The sequence below is a fragment of the Myodes glareolus genome, chromosome 5, assembly GCF_982192425.1.
Source record: "Myodes glareolus chromosome 5, mMyoGla1.1, whole genome shotgun sequence".
Lineage (NCBI taxonomy): Eukaryota > Metazoa > Chordata > Mammalia > Rodentia > Cricetidae > Myodes > Myodes glareolus.
The window spans coordinates 95,828,494-95,854,705 of NC_142030.1; the positions used below are offsets into that span (position 1 = coordinate 95,828,494).

Below are 26,212 nucleotides of genomic sequence, written 5' to 3' on the forward strand. Positions count from 1 at the left end.
CTGGTGGTTCTCACCCCATGGGTCTCAACACCTTGGGACTAGCATATCAGATTGGGATTAGTACCTGTAGCAAAATTGCAGTTATGAAGTAGCAATGGAATTTTATGGTTGGGGGTTACCACAACATGAGGAACTCTATTAAACGGTCACAGCATTAGGAAGGTTGAGAACCACTTCTATAAACTTTTCAGACAATAAGCCGTAGGTACTTCTTCCCTTGTGAGCGCAGTAGGCCTGCTCTTTTCCAGATGCTTTCCCCTGTCAACTCTGGCATTCTCGGCTCTCTAGCCACCCTACCGCCTCACTAAGGTGTTAGAAAGGTTCCTTTCAGCAGATAATAAAAGTGTAGGGCACACCTTTTAATGAGCAGAGACAGGCGGATCTCAGAGTGTAAGGCCAGCCAGGGCTACACAGAGAGACCCATTTTCTCGGAAAAACAAAACCTTCACCTTTACTTGGTAGGTCAGTGTTAAAGCTCAGCATAAACAACACTTTGGTTCACAGAAACAGCTTTAGTTTTGTTTATGGAATAAAGTCTACATTTTTCTTTTTCTCCTTAATTTTTGTTTTGTTTTTCAAGGCAGGGTTTCTCTGTGTAGCCCTGGTTATCCTAAAACTCATTCTGTAGACCAGGCTGGCCTCGAACTCAGAAATCCACCTGCCTCTGCCTCCTGAATGCTGGCACTAAAGGTGTGCTACTACTAAATTTTTTATTGCAGTTTCATTCTCCAAAACCACCATCAGTCACTATAGGTGTGGTTCTATCACCTATTTTATTTTTGTTTGCTTGCTTGTTTTCTTAATGTGTTGGGGAAGGAACCCAAGGTCTGATACATACTAGACAAACATTCTACTACTGAGCTGTATCTCTAGCATCCACCCTCTTTTGTATGTTTATTTGGTAGGGACTTACTGTGTTGCCTTGTCTGTCTGGAATTAACAGAAATCATGCTTTGTGATAGGATTAAAGGAGTGCACCACTGTACACAACTTCCCAGGCCTTTTTTGACTCTCTTATTTTGAAAAAAGGTCCCTCTATGTTACCCAGATGGGTGGGTAACTTCCAATTTTCCACCTTTAGCCCCTCCAGTAATTAGTGTTACAGACCTGCACCACCAAGCCCATCCATTTTTTTTCATGAATGTAACTTTTAATGACTTTCAAGGAATAATTCCAATGTTACTTTTACATATGAATCTTTATTATAGATATTCCTGTAGGCATAGTTGGCTTATATTTCTGGCACTTCTCATCAATAGAAATATTATTTGTCTTTTGTCTCCTAAGAATGCCAACTCTAGGGCAGGAAAAACATTGCCTTCCCTGTGCCTTTAGGTATCAGATATAATGCTTTATACTTGGGTCTGTCTAAAATAAGCATTTTAGAAGAATTTGAGCCTGATGTAGTTAGAAGAGGAATAATTTTGCCCAAAACAAAACCTGATCTACATAGTATATGAAAAGAGCAGAAAATATATTTGTATGATATTGTTTTACTTTTGGTTGGGAAGTCACCAGCTTTACTTCATGTGTTTACATTTTTGGGGGGTCTTTAGCAGTGGATACCTCATTTCTCTGTGTGGTGGTGTTTGTTTGGCTTGCTTTAAATTTTTTTGTGGTGTTGGGGATTAGATCTATGGCTTCATGTATGTTAGGCAAGCACTCTAGCACTGAACTATATTCCCAGCCTCTATTCTGCTTCTTAAATATTGACTAATGGAAATTTAATCTTTGAATCTTTAGCTCCATTTCTTAACTGTTGGATCTTAATTACACATTAATTAAAAATCTGTTATTTTGAAAATGTTAAATTATCCAAGCGGTCAGGTGAATCTCTGAGCCAGCCTCGCCTACAGAGCAAGTTTCAGGATAGCCAGGGCTATGCAGAGAAACCTTGTCTTGAGGGGGGGGAAAGTAAGTTTAGAAAAGTAAGTAATTTGTCCCAAGTCATGGAAATACTGGGTGTGGATGGATGTCTCTGAACCTAAAGCTGATGCCCATTAACCAATATACCAAGTTACCTAGTGTGCAGATTCTTTTTTTTTTTTTCTAATTAGTTCCTCTTTTTAATGTGATTTTGTATCTTCAGGTTCCAGGGTAGTGATGGAGAAATTAAATACTTGCAGTTTGCAGAGGAGCTGATTCGTCCTGAGAGAAACACACTAGTTGTGAGTTTTGCAGACCTGGAACAATTTAACCAACAACTTTCTACCACCATTCAGGAAGAGTTCTATAGGTAAGAGCATGTTCATTTTTCCTTTGAATAGACATGAAGCCTGAAAAACCAGCTTCTTGACCTGGGTGTGTTCCCTGTAAGAAAGAAGGGCTTTTGTCACAATTACTTCCTTCTAAGGAGAGACCCTTTGGTACAAGTGGTCCCATTAACATAGACTTTTGTAGAGCTTGGGTTTCCTTATGTCAGATGTTAAAAATTCTATATAGTTTTCCCAAGAAGAAAATGTTTGCTTTGTGTCATACATTTATAATGGTGAATCAATCCCACACCAGTTATGTTTTAAGGGGTTATTTATTTTGGGGGGTAAAACTTACATACACGATAAACCGTCAGGAAGGGAGCCTAGTGCTGGAGCAGGGAGCAGGAGCCGGAACCAAGCACCGCCAAGCCGAGCTTGCCGCTCTTCTTTTAAAGAGAAATATACCACACCCCAGTGGGCTGGTATTTCAGCGGCTATTGGCTGACAGCGCTCCCGCAGCACTGTGGGCTCGTGCTTCAGCGACTATTGGCTGAAGCAGTCTGAAGCAGCTGAAGGTACTCCCGCAGCACATTTAGTTACTTAGTTCTATTGGGCGGCCTCTCTCCCTCCCTCTCTCTTTCTTTGTTTTGTTTGTTTGTTTGTTTTATTTGTTGAGACAGGATTTCCCTACATAGCCCTGTCTATTCTTGAACTTGCTCTGTAGACCAGGTTGACTTCAAACTCACAGAGATCTGCCTGCCTTTGCCTCCCAAATGCTAGTATTAAAGGTGAGTGCTTTCTCATTTTATTTGATCTTAACTATCCTGTTTCACTCATGGAATAGGTACTTAGAGTAACTGTAGTAAGTCCTGGTTTTGGACCAAGGATATTACTTTTTCAGATAGGGTCTCACCATGGGTGCTTCTCAGGTTGACCTTGAATTCTTGGCTGAAGATCTTGCCTCAGCTTCCTAAACAGCTGGAATCTCAAGCACATACCACTTATGGCTACTTAAAGGGCTCTTTATAGCAATAATATTAGTGGTTTTGTTAAAAATTTAATTTTTCTGATTATGGAAATAATGTATTGTCTCTCTTTTTTAATGGTTTATTTAACTTTTATTTTATGTGCATTGGTGTGAAGTGTCAGATCCCCTGGAACTGGATCTTCAGACAGTTATAAGCTGCCATGTGGGTGCTGGGAATTGAACCCGGGTCCTCTGGAAGAGCAGTCAGTGCTCTTAACCACTGAGCCATCTCTCCAGCCCCTATATTGTCTCTTTTAAAATTTTATTTAAAAGGGATGTGTGCCCTTGTGCATGTGTGCAATTCATTTCAGTTTACAGGAATCAGTTCTGTCCTTCCTCCTTGTAGGTCCTAGGGATTGAACACAAGTTCTCAGCCTTGGTGACAGCACCCTTACCCACTTTTCCATCTTGCCAACCCATGTGTAGCTAATATTTTTTTTTAAAAAAAAAAAAGTAAAGAAAAGTAAAGAGAAAAATAAAATTACTTTTATGTTCTTAACTATTGCATTGGTAGCCATTCTTTGCTGGTTTGTTGAAGCAAGCATCCAAAGCCTCAAATGTCTGCAAGTATAGAGTTTATAAGGATCTCACTACATTTTTTGTTTGTTTGGTTTTGGTTTTCATGACAGTTTTTCTCTATAGCCTGGCTGTCCTGAAACTCTGTAGACCAGTCTGGCCACCTGCCTCTGCCTCCCAGAGTGCTGGGTTTAAAGGTGTGTGCCACCACTGCCAGGCAATCTTTTGATGTCTTCTTATGTGTCTATAGTTTTGGAGATAATAATACAGATACAGCATCCTTCCCTTTTTGGCCTAGTGTATAATTTTCCATATAAAATTCCTTGGATACATGTTAGTAGCTTAGGTGTGGCATTTTGTTTTGTTTGTTTGTTTTTAAGACAGGACTTCAATATATACCTTGGTTGGTCTTGAACTTGTTTTGTATACCAAACTCATATCTCCGTCTCTGCCTCCCATGTACTGGGATTACAGGTGTGCACCTCCACATTTCAGCATAGTTTGAGTATTTTAGGGGTAGAAATAACTTCAGCTCATTTTATTTTCAACCATGTATGAGAAAAACAGCTTTGTTGCCAGGTGGTGGTTGTACACACCTTTAATCCCAGCACTCAGAAGGCAGGGATAGGCGCATTTCTGAGTCTGAGATCAGCCTGGTCTACAAAGAGAATTCCAGGACAACAAGAGCTGTTATAAAGAAACCCTGTCTTCAAAACCAAAAACCCAGCTTTGTTCACAAATAATGATCTACATTTGTTCTAAATAAATCTTTGTATAAATACGGATTTTTGTCAATAGTTATAAAAGAGGAGACATGGTCCTGTTTTCATGGTGGATTGGAAGCTGGGGTACTCTGAAACTTTTTAGTTATAGCTAGTCAAGAACAGTTGAAGATAGCTCCATGGTTGCAAGTGCTTGCTGTACAAGCATTAGAATCAGAGTTTATTTCCCATTATCCACATAAACCAGAGTAGTCAATAATAACAATAACTCCAAGGCTAGGGAACAGAGAGGACAGTCCTGGGGGCTTGCTGGCTAGCAAGTGAGAGACCGTGCGTACAAAATGTGAGTCAGGAAGTCAGCTAGTGTTGTTTTCTGGCTTCCCATGTTTTCATGGGTTCACATACCCATATACATGAAGGGAAAAAAGAATGGCTGGAGGAGTAAGCAGCGGAGTTTACTATAAAAGCAAGCATCTGTCTTGCAGTTAAGTTCTAAAGCTTGTTTGTGACCAGGTGGGATGCTGTACTCTAAAAGTTGACAAACATGAAAAAGAAGGCAGTCTTGGTAAGAGTAAACTCACTGGTCCTGTTTGTTTTTCAGAGTCTACCCTTACCTGTGTCGAGCCTTGAAGACCTTTGTCAAAGATCGAAAGGAGATCCCTTTTGCCAAGGATTTTTATGTTGCATTTCAAGACCTGCCTACCAGACACAAGTGAGGAAGGAATCTTTTGGGGGTGAATCTCATGGGCCCAGTGATGGTAATAGCTGGCTATATAATATAGAGACCACTTTTTCTTTGCTGAGTCTCAGTCTTCTCTTCTATCATGTCTTTTGCCTCGAGTTTTCTACTTTAGTCATAAAAGACAATTTTATTGCTGTAAAAATCTTTTTACCTGATAGTAACAGGATTGTAATAAGTACTTAAATACTGATGCTGTGAAGTATCTCTTGTTTGTGTCTGTCATTTAAAGGTAAGGCCTTGCTATGTAGCTCACACTGGCTTCAAACACCCAAGCGTCCAGTCTCTTCTTTGCATGTGCTGCCACACCCAGCTCAGATGGACATATTGAAGTTTTTAAACCTTTTACCCAGAAAATTTAGTTTGGAGAAATTTGTTTTCCCATGGAGATAGGATGGGCAGTGTAAAGTGAGGCAGATACTCAGTATTGTCAGACAGGTTGTGCCTGGGGGAGGGTGTGAGAATTAAGAATAGTTGCAGAAATTTGTGATTAAGGCCAATGATTGACACTGATTGACATTGGCCAATGATAGGCCAATGAGTGCCTAATCCCAGCACTCAGGAAGCAGAGACATGTGATCTCTTTTGTGTTCAAGACAAGCTGGTCTACAAAGTGAGTTCCAAATCATCCAGAGATACATAGTAAAATCCTGTCTCAAAAACGAAAAAAAGTAAAGAAATTAATGAATTTTAGAACTTTAATGAATATAGAGTCTCAGTATGTAGAACAGCGGCTTTGAAATCAAAGTGATCAATTTTTACAGAGATTGACTATTTCTGCCCTCATAACGGTTAAGAGCACTGGCTGCTCTTCCACAAGATCAGGTTTAGTTCTCAGAGCTCACATGTCATCTTAAAGCTGTCTGTAACTTTAGTTTTGGGGCATCTAGTATTTTTACATAAACTGACATACATGCAGGCAAAATACCAATACACATAATAAAAATAAATAATAATGAAAAAAGCGCGCATCACCATGCTCAGCTAAGCCTCCCTCCCCCCAGCATAAATACATGACATTCTTAACCGTTAGAAATAATTTAAAAGTTTTATTCATGTGGGTATTGTGTGTGTTTGTGTGTATTCTTGGGTCCCAAGTATGTGCAGTGCCCAGAGGTACTTGATACCCTGGAGTGATGTGTAGTTGTGAACTGCCTGATATGGGTGCTAGGAACTGAACTGAGATCTTCTAGAGGAGCAGCAAGTACACTGAGTTCTGCGGTCCTGAAACTAAGTATTTTTCACTAAGCTTGAGATGGCGCTCCGACTAGACTGACTGGCATCAAGCACCTAAGATCTGGTTTACCCCTTCAACAACATGCTGTGGTTTCAGATGCGTGTCAAGGCATCCAGCTTTTTTATTTCTTCAGTCTTTTCTTTCATATTCATGTTTATTTATTTAGGTTTTTGGGACAGTTTATCAAATATATCCCTGCCTCTGCCTCCTGAATGAATGATGGTACTAAAGGTGTATGCCACCACTACCTGGCTCATTTTTTTTTTTTTTAAATATTTATTTATTTATTATGTATACAATATTCTGTCAGTGTGTATGCCTGCAGGCCAGAAGAGGGCACCAGACCTCATTACAGATGGTTGTGAGCTACCTTGTGGTTGCTGGGAATTGAACTCAGGACCTTTGGAAGAGCAGGCAATGCTCTTAACCTCTGAGCCATCTCTCCAGCCCCTCATTTTTATTTTTTTAAGGAATTTATGTTACATAAATTGGCAATGGGCGTGTTGACCAAATTATTCTTTTAGGAGATTCTATATTATAATTTGTCTCCATTCTTTTAAAGCATGTTTATCATTAATCACTCCTAATAAAAACAGAAATGGACTGGAGAGATGGCTCAGCAGGTAAGAGTGTGAACTGCTTTTGCAGAGGACATGAGTTTGCATTCTAACACCAGTATCAGGAGCTCACAACTGCCTGTAACTCTAGGAGGATTCAGTGTCTCTGACCTTTGAAAGTGCTTACCCTCACATGTACTTACCCACACAGAGACATACACTCATGCATAATTAAAAATCATTTAAGACAAAAAAAACTTAAAAAGAAAATTTTCTTAGATTTTCTACACTAAGGAAATGGAAAGTGGGCTAGGGTTGCATGTAGCTCAGTGTACGAGGTCCTAGGTTCAATCCCCAGAACTGAAGGAAAAAGAGAGATGGAAAGGCTGGGCAGTGATGGCACATGCATTTAATCCCAGCACTTGGGAGGCAGAGGCAGATGGATCTCTTTGAGTTTGAATCCAGCTTGGTTTACAGAGTGAGTTCTAGGACAGCCAAGGCTACACAGAGAAACTGTGTCTCGGAGGGAAAAAAAAAGAAAGATGGTAAGGATATTTATTAATATAACACTTGTCTTCAAACAGGATTCGTGAGCTCACTTCATCCAGGATTGGGGTGCTTACCCGCATCAGTGGGCAAGTGGTACGCACTCACCCAGTGCATCCTGAGCTCGTGAGTGGAACTTTCCTGTGCCTGGACTGTCAAACAGTGATCAAGGATGTCGAGCAACAGTTCAAATACACACAGCCAAATATCTGCCGAAATCCAGTGTGTGCCAACAGGAAGAGGTTCTTGCTAGACACTAATAAATCAAGATTTGTTGATTTTCAAAAGGTATTTACTTATGTTTAGATCAGATTCATGTATGTATTTATTAGACAAATAGATTATTAGATTAGATTCACTGCTAATACCTTTTTTTTGGTCCTTGTGATAACTTGTAGATGACAGTTTTTAAGGAATTTATGTAAGTGTTAGTGTTTTTTCTCCCTTTACATAGTTTCTTTGTTGCATCATCAGCAAGTTTTATTCCTGAAGCTGCTCTCCTTTCTGTGAGGGAGACTACAACTCTTTCAGAAGAACTAGGGATGGAGAAATAGTCACAGACCTGTGGGGGTTCTAGGGAAGAACATACAAAACAGTATGTTTTTAATGTGCAGTAAGTGTTTCTCCCAAGAGGACCTTTCAAAGCAAGATTCAAAATTACAAGAGTCAGTCTTGGTTGCACACATATTTAATCCCAACACTTGGAGTCAGTGGTAGGTGGATCTCTGTGGCCTGTGTGGTCTCCATAGCAACTTCAGTACCGCCAAAGTTACATAATAGAAAAAAAAATTACAGGTTTTCTTCCCTGACTCATGGTCCATTGCAGGTTATCCTGTAACAGTTGTCTCCAGTGTTAGAGTAGCAAGAACAAAGGAGAATGTATTTGTTCCTTAGGCCGGGAATGCGCCTCAGTAGATAAGAATGCTGACTTAGCAGGCTCACAAGCCTCTAGTCCCAGCACTTGGGAGCTGAAGGCAGAAGGTCAGAAGATCAAGGTCATCTTTCAGTATGCCATTCTGGGCTATGAAAGACTGATAAACAACAAAAAAATTTCCCATGTTCCTGAAGGTACCTACAGCTGTTTCTTTGCTTTCCAGGAGGAAACATTCATTGACAAATATAGTTGTGCTCCCCCCCTTAGAGGTCAATATTGAAGTAGTTAGGTGTGGAGTTTTGTTGTGTTTTGGAGGGGGCTTTGAACAGTTTCAGTGTGTAGTCCTGGCTGTCCTGGAACTCACTTTGTAGACCAGAACGGCCTCATTGACCTGCCTCTGCCTTTTCAAAAAACTTCTTTGAGAAGTTTAAGGAGGGTGTGACATAGATGAAATATTTAGTCATTTTGAAAACAGGGAGTTTAGAGTAAAACGTAAAGTTTTTTTGGGTTTTGATTTTGTTTTGTTGGGGCAGATTCTCATGTAGCCCAGACAGGTCTTGAACTCACAGTGTGGCCAAGGATGACCTGATCTTACTGCTTCCAACTGCCAAATGCTGGGATTACAGGCCTGCATCAACCCATCAAAAGTGAAGTTTTTGGAGGGTTGTAGAGGGTGGTTCCAAGATAAGATTTCTCTGTGTAATAGTCCTACCTGTCCTGAAACTTGCTCTATAGACCAGGCTGGCCTCAAACTCACAGAGCTTCCCTTCCTCTGCCTCTTGGGTGCTGGGATTAAAGGTGTGCACCACCTTGGTAAAAGTGAAGTTTTCTGGTAGGGGGTAGCGTGGAGTGGGGTATTTTATTTTGTTGGTTTTTTTTTTGTTTTTATTTTTTCGCGACAGGGTTTCTTTGTAGCTTTGGAGCCTGTTCTGGAACTAGTTGTTGTAGACCAGGCTGGCCTTGGACTCATAGAAATCTGCCTGCCTCTGCCTCTTGAGTGCTGGAATTAAAGGTTTGCACCACCACCTCGTGACTCAAAAGTGAAGTTTTTAAAGAATTCTTTTTATCTTATCTATGTGGTTTTTGTTTGTTGGTGTGTATATACCACATGCCTATAATGCCCACAGCGGCCAGAAGAGAGTGTCAGGTTCTGTGTTACAGGAGTTACAGTTTGTCCTAGTGAGACTCAACTGCTGTGATAAAATATCATGACCAAAAGCAACTTGGAAAGAACTATTTAGCTTATAGTTCTATTGCATCATAGAAGAAAGTCAGGGCAGGAACCTACAGTCAGGAACTGAAGCAGAGGGCATAGAGCAATGGTTCTCAACCTGTTGGGCATGACCCCTTTGGTGAGGGTCAAATCATACTTTTCACAGGAATCACTTAAGACTGTCAGAAATCATAAATATTTGAATTATAATTTGTAACAGTAGCAGAAATATAGTTATAAAGTAGCAACAAAGATAGTTTTATGGTTGGCAGTCACTGCAACATGAGGAACTACATTAAAGGCTCAAAGCATTAATAAGGTTGAGAACCACTGCCATAGAGGAATGTTGCTTACTGTTGGTCATCATGGTTCTACAACCCAAGACCACCTGCCAAGGAGTAACCCAATTCGCTGTGGTCTGTGCATTCCAACATCAATCATTAATCCAGAAAATGCCCCACAGGCTTGCCTACCAGGCCTGAATGATAGAGGCATTTTTCTAATTGAGGAACTCTCTTCCCAGATAGCTCTTGCTTGTGTTAAAATAACCAGGAAGTAGATGATATTTGTAAACCTACATGTGGGTGCTAGGAATCAAAATCTGATCCTCTGCAAAGTAGTTCTTAACTACTGAGCCACCTGTCCAGTCCTGATAGATTAATCTCTTAACCAGTGGAGCTATTTGCCTAAAAGGAGTTTTAGGGTGCAAGATTTTTGTGTGGAAAGCAGACAGTGCTGAACCATCTCTCCAGCACTAGTAGATGTAATTGCTTAGCCAGTTGAACTATTTGACTAAAAGTAGTTTTAGGGCACAAAACTATTATTTATTCATTCGTTTATTTTTATGCATGTGGGTGTTTTGCTTGCATGCATGTCTATGTACCATATTCATGTAGTGTCTACAGAAACCAGAAGAGGACATTAGAGCCTCTGGGACTGGAATTGCTGGTGCTTATGACCCTTCATATGGGTGCTAGGAATTAAATCCAAGTCCTGGAAGAGCAACCAGTACTCCTAACCACTGAGACATCTCTTCAGCTTCTGGTACAACTTGTTGAATGAATATTGGTATATGTCAAACATCTCCAGGGCAGGACCTATGGAGATAGTTTAGTTGGTAACTTGTTTGTCACATTAACTGGGAGAGACATGTATTTGATCCCAGTGCCCACATAAAAGGCCAAATGTGAGTCAGGCAGTGGTGGCGCACACCTTTAAACCCAGCACTTTGGGAGGCAAAAGCAGGGAGATCTCTGAGTTTGAGGCTAGTCTGATCTACAGAGTGAGTTCCAGGACAGCCAGGGTTGTTACACAGATAAACCGTGTCTCGAGAAACAAAACAAAACAAAAAAAAGCCAATCGTGGTAGCTCTGTTCAGAGGAGGCAGAAACAACCAGATCTCTAAAGCTAATTGGTCAACCATTGTAGCTAAAGTGGCAAATTCCAGGCCGGCGAGTGGCACCTGAGCTAGGACTCTAGCCTCCCTTACACACACACAAAGAGAAAAGTGTACACAGAGGCTGGGATATGTGGGTAATCGTAGTTGATTTCAGTCGCACAGTGTATAAAGGCATCTCTTACTTTTGCTGGTTTTGATATAGGTTCGTATTCAAGAGACTCAAGCGGAACTTCCCCGAGGAAGTATCCCCCGAAGTTTAGAGGTCATCCTGAGAGCTGAAGCTGTGGAGTCAGCCCAAGCTGGTGACAAGTGTGACTTCACAGGGACACTAATAGTTGTACCTGATGTCTCCAAGCTTAGTATACCAGGTCAGTAATTTGTTCAGATTTAACCAATCCTGGTCTGCTCCTCAGCCTATCCGGTTACTTGAATCTTCCATGTGACATTTCTGGCTACCAATCAGGGTAAGCATGGAAGTATGAAGAGATAATTGATTTTTCTATGAAAGGTGCTGCTTCAACTTTGGCTTATTCAATATATTAGTTCTTATTAGCACCTTTAGTATTTGAACTGTGAAATACCTTATCCCTTACTCTTATAGGAGCACGTGCAGAGACTAACTCTCGAGTCAGTGGAGTTGATGGATATGAGACAGAAGGCATTCGAGGACTCCGGGCCCTTGGTGTCAGAGATCTGTCATACAGGCTGGTCTTCCTTGCCTGTTATGTTGCACCAACCAACCCAAGGGTGAGTTTTATTTTTACTTATTTGTTTGTTTACTATGCTAGAAATTAAGCACAGGGTTTTGTGCCTGCTAGAAACAAATTCGACTATATCCCTAACCCTAGTGGTGAGATTTACTAAGATAGCAGAGCTTGATAATAGCTTTTTGCTGAGGCTCATTTTCATGTCAGTGATGAGCTTGCTATTATAGCTCAGAGTAACATAAAACAATAGTAGCCTTTGTTTTCCTCACTGGGTAAATGACAAGCCCTTAAATCCCTTTATTAACTGAAGTCTTGCTAGTTTAGGGACTATAGTCAAACCACAACTTTGATGTCCCGAGCAATTTTATTATAATGAAAGTGAAATTTCTTTTTCTTTACATTGTTTTGGCTCTTCATAATGTTTTTTTGTTTTGTTTTTCTTCTACTTCTCAGTTTGGAGGGAAAGAACTCAGAGACGAGGAACAGACAGCTGAGAGCATTAAAAACCAAATGACAGTGAAGGAATGGGAAAAGGTGTTTGAAATGAGTCAGGACAAAAACCTGTACCACAACCTTTGTACCAGCCTCTTCCCTACTATCCATGGTAAGAACTATTTGTAATAGAAACTTGCAATCAGTAGGAAACTTTCTATGGGTGGTACTGGTGGAGAGATCTTCATATTGGGACTGAAGATCACTAGATGATTATGGAGAACCTGAGTTTCATTCACAGCACCCATATAGAGGCTCACAACTGTCTGTAACTTTAGTTCTAGGAGATCCAGTGCCTTCTGGCTTCTGAGGGCACCAAGCCTGCATGTGGTATATAGGCATATATGCAGACAAAGCACCAATACACTTAAAGTAGATCAGAAGCTATGGGTGCCCAAAAGCTAGACTGGGGCTTGAGCAATAGCTCATGCAGGAGCTCAGATAACTTACCTTAGTGTGCTGATGGATAGCAGGGAGCTTGGATTCCTTACTATGTGTGATACCCAGTGGGCAGGTCTTCACCTCAGCTCACTATCAAGTTTTCTGTTGGGATTAAGCCCCACTAAACCTCTCAGGATTCAGAAAGATGGCTATTGCAGGCAAAAACCTGACTAATAAGGTCTGAGGGTAAATGAATAATAAGTAGTTCACGTAAGTCTTTTTATCATGTTCCATTTATTCTTTCTATGCTCTCTCTAATGCTGTCTTGATGTTCCCCTTTCACTGTTTCTCTTGGATGTTTTCCTTGATAGTCCTTGCTGTTCTACCCATCCCACAAGGTTTCCAGTTTGTATGCCCACACAGACATAGTTAACAATTTTCTCCTAAATAACAATGGTACCAAGCATGCATTTCTTAGGGCTAACAGGATGGATAAAAGACTGACAAGGTAGGCACCTTATGTCTCAGGAGCGTGACTGTGAAGTTCCCCAGCAGACACTGGGAGGATTAGGATGGAGCTTGGCCCTCCTTCCCCTGGGATAAGCATCAGGATGCTGTATCCCCCTGGCACCCTGGTGAGAAGGAATTTCTTTCTCTGGGACTGGTTTAGCGACCCAAGCTTTTTTCCTGTATATTTTAGGGATAAAGGTACAAACAATTAATTTCCTAGACTAAGACCTGTGTCAAGTCAAAAGTAAAGTACAGAATATTAATAGCTTGTTAGGGTAGAGCAAAGGCCAGTAGGTTATACTCTCTTCAGTTGACTGTAAGAGAATTCAGGGCCACCCAGACCTGTTTATCAGTAAGAGCAGACATACTGTCTCTCTTGCTCAGGACTCCTTTGTTGTCAATAAGGATAATTGTGAGGGTCCAGCTTTATGTAGATTTGACTATGAGAACAAAAGTTGGCTGAGTGAATGCTTTCACACCAGGGCCCCATGATGTGGAAGACGTCATTCAGTTGCCTATACAGGAAGAAATTATCTCAACGAATGATTTATACACTGCTGGGATGTTTCGGGATGAATCCCGTTATGGAAGGGAGAAGAGCCATGACTTCACAAGATTTCTACAGAATTGATAGTGTCTATCTAAAAGACAGGTGTTCCCGAAGCTTTGTAAATCAGGTTTCTCATTGGAGTACACTCCCAGGAGTCTGTCTAATGATCTGTCAGTTGTACCCCTTTAATTCCATATAGTTATTCGTTAAAATTCAAGTCATAGTAGGTATCTGTAGTCCCTCCTTGCCTTCAAGAAAGAAGTTAACCCAGGAGGATGCATGTGAGTTTGAGTATAGCCCTAGACTCTATAAACTTTTTTATTTTTTAAAGAGTGTCTATTCATGCCTACTTCGAAAGTAGAAAATTAAATTCCATCTCCTTTATTTGAGACAAGTTCTCATTACATAGTCTTTGTTGTCCTGGAACTATGTAGCCCATGCTAGCCTTGTACTCAGAGGCTGGAATTAAAGGTTTAATCCACCACAGCCAACAGGTTCCTTCTTAGTTTTTACTGTTATATATAGGCTGTCCTTGAATTTGAGGGATTCCCTGATCTCTGTCTCTCACATGCTGGGATTAAAGATGTCACCACACCCAGTTAGGTTCCCTTTTAAAATAAGGAATGTCAAAATCTTTGTGGACCATTTAAAACTCATGTCCTCAATACATTTTGTTTCATAAGTCATAAGTCAGTTTTGTTATAGAATGGATTTTTAATTTTCTGTTTTTGTATGTGTATGCATACATGTACCAGACGTCAACCTCATGATGTCCTCAGTAGCTGTTCACCTGTGGTTTGTTTTGGTTTTGCTTTTGAGACAGTCTTCATTATTCTGCAGCTCTCCGAGTAATCAAGGCTGGCTGGTCAGCAAGCCTCAATAATCTGTTCTTTTCCTCAGCACTGGGCTTACAAGTGTGAGCCACTATACTTGACTTTTCTTTCTTTTTTTTTTTTTAAATATTTATTTATTATGTATACAATATTCAGTCTGCATGTATGCCTGAAGGCCAGAAGAGGGCACCAGACCTCATTACAGATGGTTGTGAGCCATCATGTGGTTGCTAGGAATTGAACTCAGGACCTTTGGAAGAGCAGGCAATGCTCTTAACCTCTGAGCCATCTCTCCAGCCCTATACCTGACTTTTCATATGGTTTCAAGGACTTGAACTCAGGTCCTCAGGCTTGCCTGGCAAGCACTTTACCAACTGAGCCTCTCAAGCCATTAATTTTCTTTTGTTGTTGTGATTTGGTTGGTTGGTTTGGTTTGGTTTTCAAGACAGGGTTTGTGTAAAGCCCTAGCTGTTCTGTAACTTGGTTTATATACTAGACTGGCCTCAAAATCACGGAGATCTGCCTATCTCTGCCTCCCAAGTGCTGGGATTAAAGGTGTGCACCTCCATCGTCCAGCTTTTTTTTTTTTAAGTTTCCATGTTTATATATCATACCAAGGGAAAAGGTACATTTGAAAATCAGAGGACAACATCGTAGAGTTGGTTTTTTCCTTCTGCCTTTACATGGATGGGTTCCCAGTGTCAGATTCTGGTCTTCTGACTTATAGCAAGGACCTGCTGAGCCTTTTTACCATTCTTCTGAAAAATGATTTTTTCCTCTGGAACTTTTCTTTTCAGGCAATGATGAAGTAAAACGTGGTGTCTTACTGATGTTGTTTGGTGGTGTTCCTAAGACAACAGGGGAAGGGACTTCTCTTCGTGGGGACATAAATGTTTGTATTGTTGGTGATCCAAGTACAGCTAAAAGCCAATTCCTCAAGTAAGTGTCTACCTGAAGTAGTAGAAAAAGCAGTGAGTGTGTGTAGCCATGCTACCAAAATTACTGTCAGTGTCGTTCCTGTTTTTGTTTTTGAGACAAGGTCTGTATATAGCATATGTCACTGTGCCCAGCCTAGAACATTTGTAGTCGTTTTATGATTATTTTAAGTGTATCACAGGTTGAATTTTGTTTTGTCTTTGATATGCTGGGATTTAGTCCAGGGCCTTGTATATGCTACCCCTTAAGCAAGATCCTCATTCCTAAGCTGAATTTTAGATTTGAAAGTGATAGTTATGTTTAAAGAATTCTATTTTTCTATTCATTGTTGCCTATTATGACAGCATTGTATTTTATATGTATGGTTTTCTTAGACCTTTGTTTGCTACATTTATTTGTGTGTGAGGTACACACAGAGCTCAGAAGACAACATGCAGTACTAACTTCTCTCCTACCTAAAGTGATAGAACTTTAATCCTTCCTGGGGATTGAACTCAGGTCATTAGGTTGGTCAGTAAGCACCTTTACCTATTTAGTCATCTTGCTGACCCTTAGATCTTTTATATAGTGTTTTCTGGCGTCTTTATTGAAATGTAATTTATGCATCATGAAATTAATTTCTTTGAATTTTGAAGATTGGTGCTTCTAGTATAGCAATAGTTTACAAAGTTCAACTAAGTTTAAAATGTTACTGTTAATTAGAGGGAAACCTTGTGCTTGTTAGTAGTTACTTCTTTTCCCTATAGAAAGTTATAGTGTACTACATTGTCCCAGTCTGTGTTTTTTTTTTTTTTTTTTATTGGCTCATATGTGGTCTTTAGAGATAAACTTGCACTTAGCATGAAGTCATGTTGGAATTTGCATCAGTATTTTGTTTCCTTCTCTGACTAAATAATACATGACTACCACATGGTGTTAGCCAGCTTCCATCGTTGTGACTGATACTTAAGGTAAGCAACTTAAAGGAGAAAGGATTTACTTTTATCTCAGAGTTTTAGTCCACAATCACTTGGTTCCATTGTTCCTGGGGTGGTCAGGAAACAAAGTCAGAGTGAGGGAGAAGGAGCAGAACTGCTCACCTCATAGCACCCAGGAAGTGGATGAAGACAGGAAAACAGGGAGTGGCCATAGACAAAGACCTTTCCAGATACTCCAGCAGTGACCCATTTCTTATAAATGTACCCTTTTCCCCATCCATTTTTCACTACTTCCCAATAGTATGAGTACATTAAGGAATTCATTATCTATTGATCAGATCAGGTTATCATAATAAAATCACTGGGAACCACTAGCTACACTGAGAGGGGTACTGTCTGTTTATTAATCAATGAACATTGGGCTTATGTCTGTCTTCACTTTTATGCTTAGTGCTTGAATAATGATTTACAAGGTTTTTTTTTCTATTCCTTTTTGTTGTTTGCGGGAACAGTTGGTGTTTGAGATAGGGTCTCACTGTATAACCTAGGCAGGCCTCAAACTCACAGCTTGCCACAGCCTCCTAAGTGATAGGATTAAAGGCGTGTGCCCATCAAACTGTGTTGTTTTTTTTTTTTTTTTTTTTTTTAAATCTATCTATCTATTTAGATGTGTCTTGGTATTTGGTATGTCTGTAGTCTCTGGACATGTGCATGCAGTACTCACAGAGGCCAGAAGAGGGCTTCATATCCCCTAGAATTGGAGTTTCAGACAGTTGTGGGCCAGGGTGTTGTTTCTGGGAATCAAGCCCTGTTCCTGTGCAAGAGCACCCAGTGTTCTTAGCCATTGAGCCCCCTCTCTGAGCCTCCCCTCCCTTTAACATATTTTTTAATATTCTTTTGGCTACCATGGTTTCTGTGTCCAAAGATGAGAGGCTGCAGGATTCAGGTCCTTCCTCTCAAGGCAGAAATGTGAGCAATCTTCTAAACACTTTACAATTGAGCTAGGACTGCTTTTCTTCCCTTGGGGATTTCTGTCGAGATGATCACTTTACATAATTTTCCATAGTCTGTTTAATATATTTCTTGTCCTTCATGGAACATATGAATGAGCAGGAGGTGGATAGCTTGTACTTTTACATAAAAATTTGTTTTGTATCAGCCATTTTTAGGTTTAGTTCAGTGACTCTAAGTACATTCAAATTTTTGTAATCACTACCACTCTCTGTCTTCAGAACATTTTTGTTCTTCTGAACAGAACCACTATACCTGTTAAACCACAGTTCTCTAGTCCACTCCCATATAAGCACCATTTTACTTTGTGTAACTAGTACGTGTAACCCTACTATTTTGGTCCCTCTGTGTAGTTTTCTTCATTTGTTGTAATACATTGAGATTCATCATGCTGTAGTGATCAGACTGCATATTTCTCTATTTTATGCTCGTGTTGCATTTTGTTTTATACATAATGCATTGGTGGACCTTTTGGTTGTTTCCATTCTCCCCTGTTGCAATAGTAATACTTCTGTGAGCATTGTTATACTGAGAATACTCTGCTTTTCTGTTTTGTTTTGAGACAGGGTTTTTCTGTATAGCCCAGTATGGTCTCAAACTCAGTTTTAAAAGCCAAAGGACGTAGAGCTCCTGTCAGCTGATATTTCTGGAACATGTAATGTGTTGATGTGTTAATGAATCTTTGTGCTGCTCTTAAACAGGCATGTGGATGAGTTCAGCCCCAGAGCTGTCTATACCAGTGGCAAAGCTTCCAGTGCAGCTGGCTTAACAGCAGCTGTGGTGAGGGATGAAGAATCTCATGAATTTGTCATTGAGGCTGGAGCATTGATGCTGGCTGATAATGTAAGGACATTGTACACTGTTGACCAGTTAGTCAAGCCAATAGAGATCTGTTGAATTTATTACTGTGTTACTTAGTTTTATTAATCTTCATTGAATTGAAGTTGTCAACACTAAGTTTTTTTGGGGGGGTTATTGTTGTTTGTTTTGTTTTGTTTCTTTTCAAACCAGGGTCTCACCCTGTAGGTCTGGCTGTTCTGGAACTCACTCTGTGAATCATACTGGCCTTGAACTCTGCCTGCCTCTGCCTCCCTAGTGGTGGGATTAAAGGCAGGTGCCACTACACCCCGCTGAGACTGTCACAATTTGACACTTTCTGAGCATCCCTCTAATGTGTTGATTGCTTTGACTAGACATACCAGGTTGTTACTTTGCAGACTCTAACATCTCTAAATAGGTCCATCCATGGATACATAGAATATTATATACATATTTGGCAAAGATCAGTTTGTGGGTCTGCAAGCTTGTATTCATTGTACTCCTTCACTCTTTACTTTCCCAGACTAAAATAAAATGAATGGATGAACCAGAGTGAGTCTGTGTTTGTCACTGTCCTAGAACTCCCAGAGATCTATTTGCCTCTGCCTCTGCCTGCCACAAAGGTGTGCACCATTACACCCAGCCCAAATCTCTTGAGGCTGAGGTTTAAGTGTTGAGACGACTACATTGTCTGCATATTATTAGTTTTACTCTTAGGTATTTGTTTGTTTTGCTCTTAGTTTAAATGAGTCACATGAGAATTGCTTCCAGCCCTTTGTTCTATTGGACAGTCTTGTCTAAACAGGAGTTAACAATGTTTGCATCCTGTCTTCCATTTGCCTAGGGAATGGAGAGGTCTCTGGTAGGACACTTTGTGAGTTTATCATTTTACATCTGTTTTTACAAAGCAGTTTTGTCTGCTTTCCTCACACAAACTAGTCAAGTAACTACTGTTAACACCAAGCTATTATCTCCAGCCCTACAAGGAAATTCCTTAATGCTAGATCTGTTTGATTACAGGGTGTCTGTTGTATTGATGAGTTTGATAAGATGGACATGCGGGACCAAGTCGCTATTCATGAAGCTATGGAGCAGCAGACCATATCTATCACTAAAGCAGGAGTGAAGGTGTGTATCCCCTTACTTGTGGAGATTAGTATGATAGAGATATCCACTTGGTGAAATACATTCTTTCAATGTGTAGTACTGATCTAAAATGTAAGGTACAGATGTTATTGAGAGTCCAGTGCACATAGATTGCTGTGATAGAAACTAATTGCACTAGTGTAATTTTTAGCATTTCTTCTGATTTGTCAAAACGCTTTAGAAATGTTTATTTATTGGGGGATGGGTGCATGTGACAGAAAGACAGCTTTGTGCATTTTTGTTTTTTCCTTCCATGGGTTTCTGGGGGTCACACTCATGTCACCAAGCTTTCGTGGAAGGGGCTTTTGCCTGCTGTGCTGTCTTATTAACTGTGTTTGGCAAAATTTTCATAAATAAACCCCACATTCTTTGATAAACATGCTTGTTATAACAAAAATAGCTATTGGTCCCAGTACCACAAAATACTCAAAGATAACAAATAATTTAAATGGAAAGAATTATATTATGACCAACTTTAGAGAGAATCTTAGCTTATTAAAAGTAGTAGGTTTGGTGGACAGACAGATGGCTCAGCAATTAAGAGCTTGTACTGTTCTCGCAGAGAACCTAAGTTCAGATTCCAGAACTCACAGTGAACAGCTTATAGATCTAGGGATTCCAGAGCCCTGTTCTGGCTCCTACAGGATTTGCATTACACAGAGACAGACATGCATACACATAATTTAAAAAAAAAATAAATCTGTAAACTGTAAATTTGTAAATCTGTAAATTTGAAAGAAAGTAATAGATTTGTTAGTTAAAAATTTTTAAAGTATTTCACTGGTATAAAAATTTAAGAGAAATCTTCACCTACAACTTCCAGTACAATGGATATTAGGTATGTATTGTGGGAATACTTCACATAAAATAAGCATATGCATACAGTTCTTTCCTCCTTTTACTTGATAATTTTATTGTCAATCTTCCTATAGTTCTATAGTCCTACTAGGTCAGTTGTGACTTACTAGCCCATGGTATTGAGCTGCATGAACCATACATTGGGTGGATTGTTTTCAGTCTTTTTGATTATTCGAGACAGGGTTTCCCTAGATTTAGAGCCTGTCTTGGAACTAGCTCTTGTAGACCAGGCTTACATTGATCGATCTCACAGAGATCCGCCTGCCTCTGCCTCCCAAGATCCGCTCCGGCACAACTGCCTGGCTTCATTTGTAGTCTTGTGTGTCACAAGGTACAGTTATTGTAGTAAACTGAGTACCTACTGTATCTAGTTAAAAGGTAAATTCCTAGCAGAATGCAGGCTACGGGACTCATAAGAGATTACATCACCAATATAGAAGAGCCTATTGTGCTGTTATCATACTTGAGTTTTGATGATTCAGTAGGTGAAAAGCCTTCTGCTTTTTGTTGCAGAATGGAATATTTGTTTAATTATATAAAATATTTGTTTATGCTACATTTGTATAATTATGTAAAGATGTGTTACGTTTGTGTATGCTGCAGAATATTTGACTATGTAAAGGTGTGTTGCATGCCTGTTTAAGGCACCTGATTGGTTTAGTATAAAAAGCTGCAGTAGTTAGGCAGTAGAGGAGTAGGCCGGGATGGGAGGCAGAGAGAATAAGTAGGAAAAGGAATTTAGACTCGAGGGAGATGCCAGGGACCAACCAGCCATGCAGCTACCAGACAGACAGACATGGAGGAAGCAGGAAAGTAGGACATACAGAATGAAAGAAAAGTAAAAAGCCCGGAAGCAAAATGTAGATGAAGAGAAACAGGTTAAAATAAGGTATAAGAGCTAGTAGAACAAGCCTAAAGTAAGGCCAAACATTCATAACAAATAATAAGTCTCCATGTCATGATTTGGGGGCTGGTGGTTCAAGAAAGCCTGCTGCACTATTTTACTTCCGTTTTGTTAATTGCGTAAAACACAACTTTTCCTTGTATCTATATTGGCCCGTTTGGGTTTGTTCTTTAGTCTCATGGTTATTTCTCGTGGTTAGGCAACTCTGAATGCCAGGACATCCATTTTAGCTGCAGCAAACCCTGTCAGCGGACACTATGACAGATCAAAATCACTGAAACAGAACATCAGTCTGTCGGCACCTATCATGTCCCGCTTTGATCTCTTCTTTATCCTGGTGGATGAGTGCAATGAGGTAACCAACCACTTAAGCTGTTGTTCATGCTTTCCATTTGTGTTCAGTTTTATGACCTTTGGTGCCCCTTGGATGTACTACTGCTGGCCAGAGTTATTTGTTCTTAGATTTAAATATTTTCAGCCTTACCAGCCCAGAAGTGTATGATAACGCACAAACAGCCCACCCTCTCCACCACCTCACAAAGTTTAGTGTGACTCATGCTGGCCCTGAACTCTGTAACCCACTGTGGCCATCTTTGTGGGCTGTACTCATTTGCTGAGCAGGGAGTTCCTCTATTTAGTAGTAACAGTGCAAAACTCTGTTTCCAACCTGACTTGAAACATTATCTAAATAAAACTGCCTTGCTGTTGTAAATGTTTGGGAGAGGACTTGGATTCTTCCTCGTCCCCTTCACAAGTATATGAACACAGTTAACTCCTAGATAATAATGTAATGACGGAGAGGACACCCTGAAGCCAGACTGATCAGTTCTGTCTCCACTACTTACTAAGTCTTTGGACAGATTATTTAACTCTTCTGGCACTCAGTTTACTTCTATATAAAATAAAATTAATATCTTCTTTATGGGGTTTTTATGACGTTTGCTTCTACACATTCCTGAGGAAACAGTGTCATGTAGTGAGTTTCCTGTAAAAGCTCTGCTATGGTTATTTTATACTCTATTTTATGTGCATTGGTATTTGCCGGCATGGATGTTTGTGTGAGGGTGTCAGAGGTCCTGGAACTGGAGCTACAGACAGGTAGGTATGAGTTGTCTTGTTTGGTGCTGGGAATTGAATCCAGGCCCTGAAAGAACAACCAGTGCTCTGAGCCACTGAACCATCTCTCCAGCCCCTTAAGATCAATTTTTAAGTTAGCATGTGCTACTAGATTTCATTATAGTTTGGGTTTTGTTTGTTTGTATTTTGAGACAGGGTCTCTATGTGGCCCCAGCTATCCTGGAACTCTCTCTGTAGACTAGGCTGAAAAATCACAGAGAATCACCTGTCTCTATCTCCCAAAAACTGTGATCAAAGGTGTGCGACCCTCAGGCTTTGTGTCATTTCCATTCACCTGTCAAACAGTAACTTTGCTCTAATTGGTTACTTACTACCACCTTTGTTTTGTTTTGTTTTGTTTTCTAGCTTTGGAGCCTATCCTGGAACTAGCTCTGTAGACCGGGTTGGCCGCAAACTCACAGAGATCTGCCTGTTTGTGGCTGGTTCCCTTCCTCCCCACTAGTTCTTCCTTCTGTTTTCATAGCAAATATGATTATTAAAGGTAGTCCATTCTTTCCAGGAATATTTTTTAAGTGGGACATCTCTAAAGAGATGGTTTAGTGGTTAAGAGCACTTACTGCTTTTGCAGAGGACCACGTTCAATTCTTAACACCCACGTGGTGACTCACAACCACCTGTAACTCCAGTTCCAGGGAATCTGAAACCCTTTTTTGGCCATTGTGGGCACCAAGCATGTACATTGTGCAAACACATACACAGAGGCAAAACATCATACACAGAAAATAAATTTTATTGTTGGTTTTTTTGAGATAGGTCTCACCATAATTCTGGCTGTTTTGGAACTTGCTATGCAGGCCAGGATGACCTCAAGATCAAAGAGATTCTGCCTCACCAGTGCATACTAAAGACATATGCCACAATACCCAGCATAACATGTATTTATTTTTTTTAATTCTGTTGTGAGGACTTTGCTTGTGGATCTGTAGAGATGGCTCAACAGTTAAGAACACTTTATTATTGCAAAGACCCAGGTACAATTCCCAGTATCCACATGATGGCTCACAAACATCCATAACTCATTTCAGGAGATTCAGTGCCCTCTTTTCACCCCAGTGCACATCAGACGTGAACATACTACATAGGCATACATGCAGGCAAAATACTCAAGCACATAGAATAAATAAATCTAAAAAAATGAAATAAAAACTCTGCTCAGAATGTTGGTACCTATTAATAACTTCTTTCAGTAGCATAGAGGTCAATTTTGTCTTTGTTTGAAGGTAGGGTCTCCTGTAGTTTATACTGACCTTGAACATCTTATGTAGTTAATGTTAACTTCCCAAGTACTGGGATTATAGGCATTGACTACATGCCCAGATGAAAGATCTTTTGTAGCTATAAATTACCTCTGGGGTACTTTGGAGTCACCACTAACTAGGATTAATAGAAGTTATCTTCTTGTTTTAAATTAGGTGACAGATTATGCTATCGCTAGGCGTATAGTAGACTTGCATTCGAGGATTGAAGAATCGATTGACCGAGTTTATTCCCTTGATGATATCAGAAGGTATCTTCTCTTTGCCCGACAGTTTAAACCCAAGGTAATCTGCCCTGCTGTACCTGCATAAGCTGTGTGTGCATGCATGTGTGTGTATGTTAAAACCATTTAAATAAATGAGTTAAGTTGAAATTAACTGAATCTGTACTTGGTTTTGGTTTTATTTTGTTTTAACTTTAACTTTGGTTGGTTTTGGTTTTGATCTTTTGAGGCAGTATCTCCACTATGTAGACCAGACAGGCTTCAAAAATAATCCTGCTTTAGATTCCTACTGTTTAGTTTATAGGAAGGTGCCGATGTACCTTAATGTGTTTATCTTTTTCATTTCCTTAAATCTTTTTTAACTTATTGCTTGAGAATTTTTATACCTGAATATAATGTGTTTTGATAAATCTACCTCCCACTTCCAGACCTCACTCCTCTCATACCATACCTCTCACTACTTTTCTTTCCCAACTTTGTATGCTCCTTTTAAAACCTGCTAAGTGCACTATAATGTCCTTAAATTTTAAGTTTTGTGTTTTGTTTTGAATACTAGTTTGTTTCTTCAGAAATGGTTGAGAGATTATTTTTAATTTGAATAATTTTATATTTGACTTGTTAGATATTAATAAAAATCTTTGACCAGATATTGTAGCTTACATAGTTAAACTCTGTCTAACAGTAAAATTAAGTAGGATTTTGAGTGACTTTTGTATGAAGAATGTGTTCACCAGGACTACATGCTTGTCCCTCTGTGTACCAAGTTTCTTGTTCTTAAAAACTGAGGGCCTCTTAGGTCAGTGTATGGTGTCTTTTCGCCTAAAGCCAGCATAAGTTCTTGATCTGAGCCTTAAGTTTAGTCTGAGTGTTAATTCAGTTAATGAGCTTTGACACTTGAGGTGCAAAAGGCATTTCTTTTTATTCTATTGCTTCATTTGTTAAATGTCATTTAGAAATGGTCATTTGCTTAAACTAGTCTAATGTTATTGTCTTCATGCTCATAGAATTAGTACGTGGACTTTACAAGCTTCTTAATGCCGGTTTCTGAACTAGCTCATTGTCTTTATGATAGCTTAAAGTTTCAGCTTCTAAGTTCTCCAGAGTGTTCCCACCTGGGATCCTCTTTAACTGAAGTTTAAGGTAGCCCATTAAGGGATGTGAGTGTAAACATCTCCCTCACTTGACTGGTTTTGAAACAGATATCCAAAGAGTCGGAGGACTTCATTGTAGAGCAATACAAACGCCTCCGCCAGAGGGATGGTTCTGGGGTCACTAAGTCCTCATGGAGAATCACTGTGCGACAGCTGGAGAGTATGATCCGCCTCTCAGAATCAATGGCCCGGATGCACTGCTGTGATGAGGTACCACAGTCCCTTTGATAACAGAGGAATGCATGAGTTGGCTTGTGTGCATGTTTTTAACCTTTGTTATGGAACCTTCCAGAACCAGTTGGTACTATTCTCCCAGTGAGAAGGTTGCTGTCTTGCAGTTATGAAGTAGATAGACTGATAGTAACAGATAATCTATTCTAATCAGTAGTTGTGGAGTGCAGATAGAGGTAAGTAATCATTTATCCAGGAGAAGCATATCTCAAGCAAGTGTCCTTGGCCTTTGGCTGGGAATACAAATGTGGCTGTGACTCCTGTCCCAGAAGGAGCCTTCCTCCTTAAGGATGGTATAATCAGTGTGTGTTGGGTTTGGCTATTATTTTGATTTTTGTGTGTGCTTGGGATTAAATTTAGAGCCTTGTACATGCTAAACACATTTGGCTCTGATCTACACTGTTAGCTCCATGGGTTTTAAATTGCTCTTTGAGCCCTAGATTCATAGGCAAATATTAGAGTATGAGGGAGAGGATATTGGAAGCCATACATTTCTGCTTCAAAAAAGGCTTTTGTGTACTTTTATATACAAAGTTCAGTTAGAATTGAAATTTTGTCTGTGAAAGGGATGGATGGGTAGGATCATCCATGGCTCCAATTCAAGTTTGAGGTCCTCTTGAGCTCCATAGGATGTTGTCTCAAATCAGTGAAACAAGATTTGGGCATGTAACTAAGTGGTAGAGTGCTTTGTGTTGAGCCCTGGATTCAATTCTCAGTACTGTGAAGTAAGGGGTGTTGGGGGGGTGGGCGGTGGTGGCCAGTGCCAGCACTTATGAGGCGGAGACAGGCAGATCTCTTGAGTTCAAGAAGAGCTGGGACTACACAGAGAATTCTTTCTCAAAAGACTTAAAAGAATAAAAGGAAAGAAAGTGGAGCTGGGGAAATGGTTAAGAACGCATGAAGTGCATACTGCTGGGCTGTAGAGATGGCTCAGGTAAGAGAGCACTGGTTGCACTTCCAGAGAGCCCAGGTTCTATTCGCAGCACCCACATGATGACTTGTAATTGTCTATAACTCCATTCCCAAGGGATCCAATACTTTCTTCTGTCCTGCAGACCTTGCATGTATGTGATGCATAGACATAAATGCAGACCACAAAGAAAAGTATGCACATGAAATGGGAA

General features: G+C 40.1%; 1 protein-coding gene across 1 annotated transcript in view; it reads left to right on the top strand.

Annotated features, from left to right (window-relative positions):
• Mcm6 (minichromosome maintenance complex component 6) overlaps window positions 1–26,212 on the top strand; it is a 32,658-nt gene that overhangs the window by 1,173 nt on the left and 5,273 nt on the right. The window contains exons 2-13 of the mRNA XM_048430628.3: window positions 2,090–2,236; window positions 5,062–5,172; window positions 7,578–7,827; window positions 11,228–11,393; window positions 11,627–11,772; window positions 12,186–12,336; window positions 15,296–15,437; window positions 18,064–18,205; window positions 19,202–19,309; window positions 21,289–21,444; window positions 23,639–23,767; window positions 24,906–25,067. Coding sequence (XP_048286585.2) covers window positions 2,090–2,236; window positions 5,062–5,172; window positions 7,578–7,827; window positions 11,228–11,393; window positions 11,627–11,772; window positions 12,186–12,336; window positions 15,296–15,437; window positions 18,064–18,205; window positions 19,202–19,309; window positions 21,289–21,444; window positions 23,639–23,767; window positions 24,906–25,067 — 1,810 coding nt within the window. The remainder of the gene's footprint in view (window positions 1–2,089; window positions 2,237–5,061; window positions 5,173–7,577; window positions 7,828–11,227; window positions 11,394–11,626; window positions 11,773–12,185; window positions 12,337–15,295; window positions 15,438–18,063; window positions 18,206–19,201; window positions 19,310–21,288; window positions 21,445–23,638; window positions 23,768–24,905; window positions 25,068–26,212) is intronic.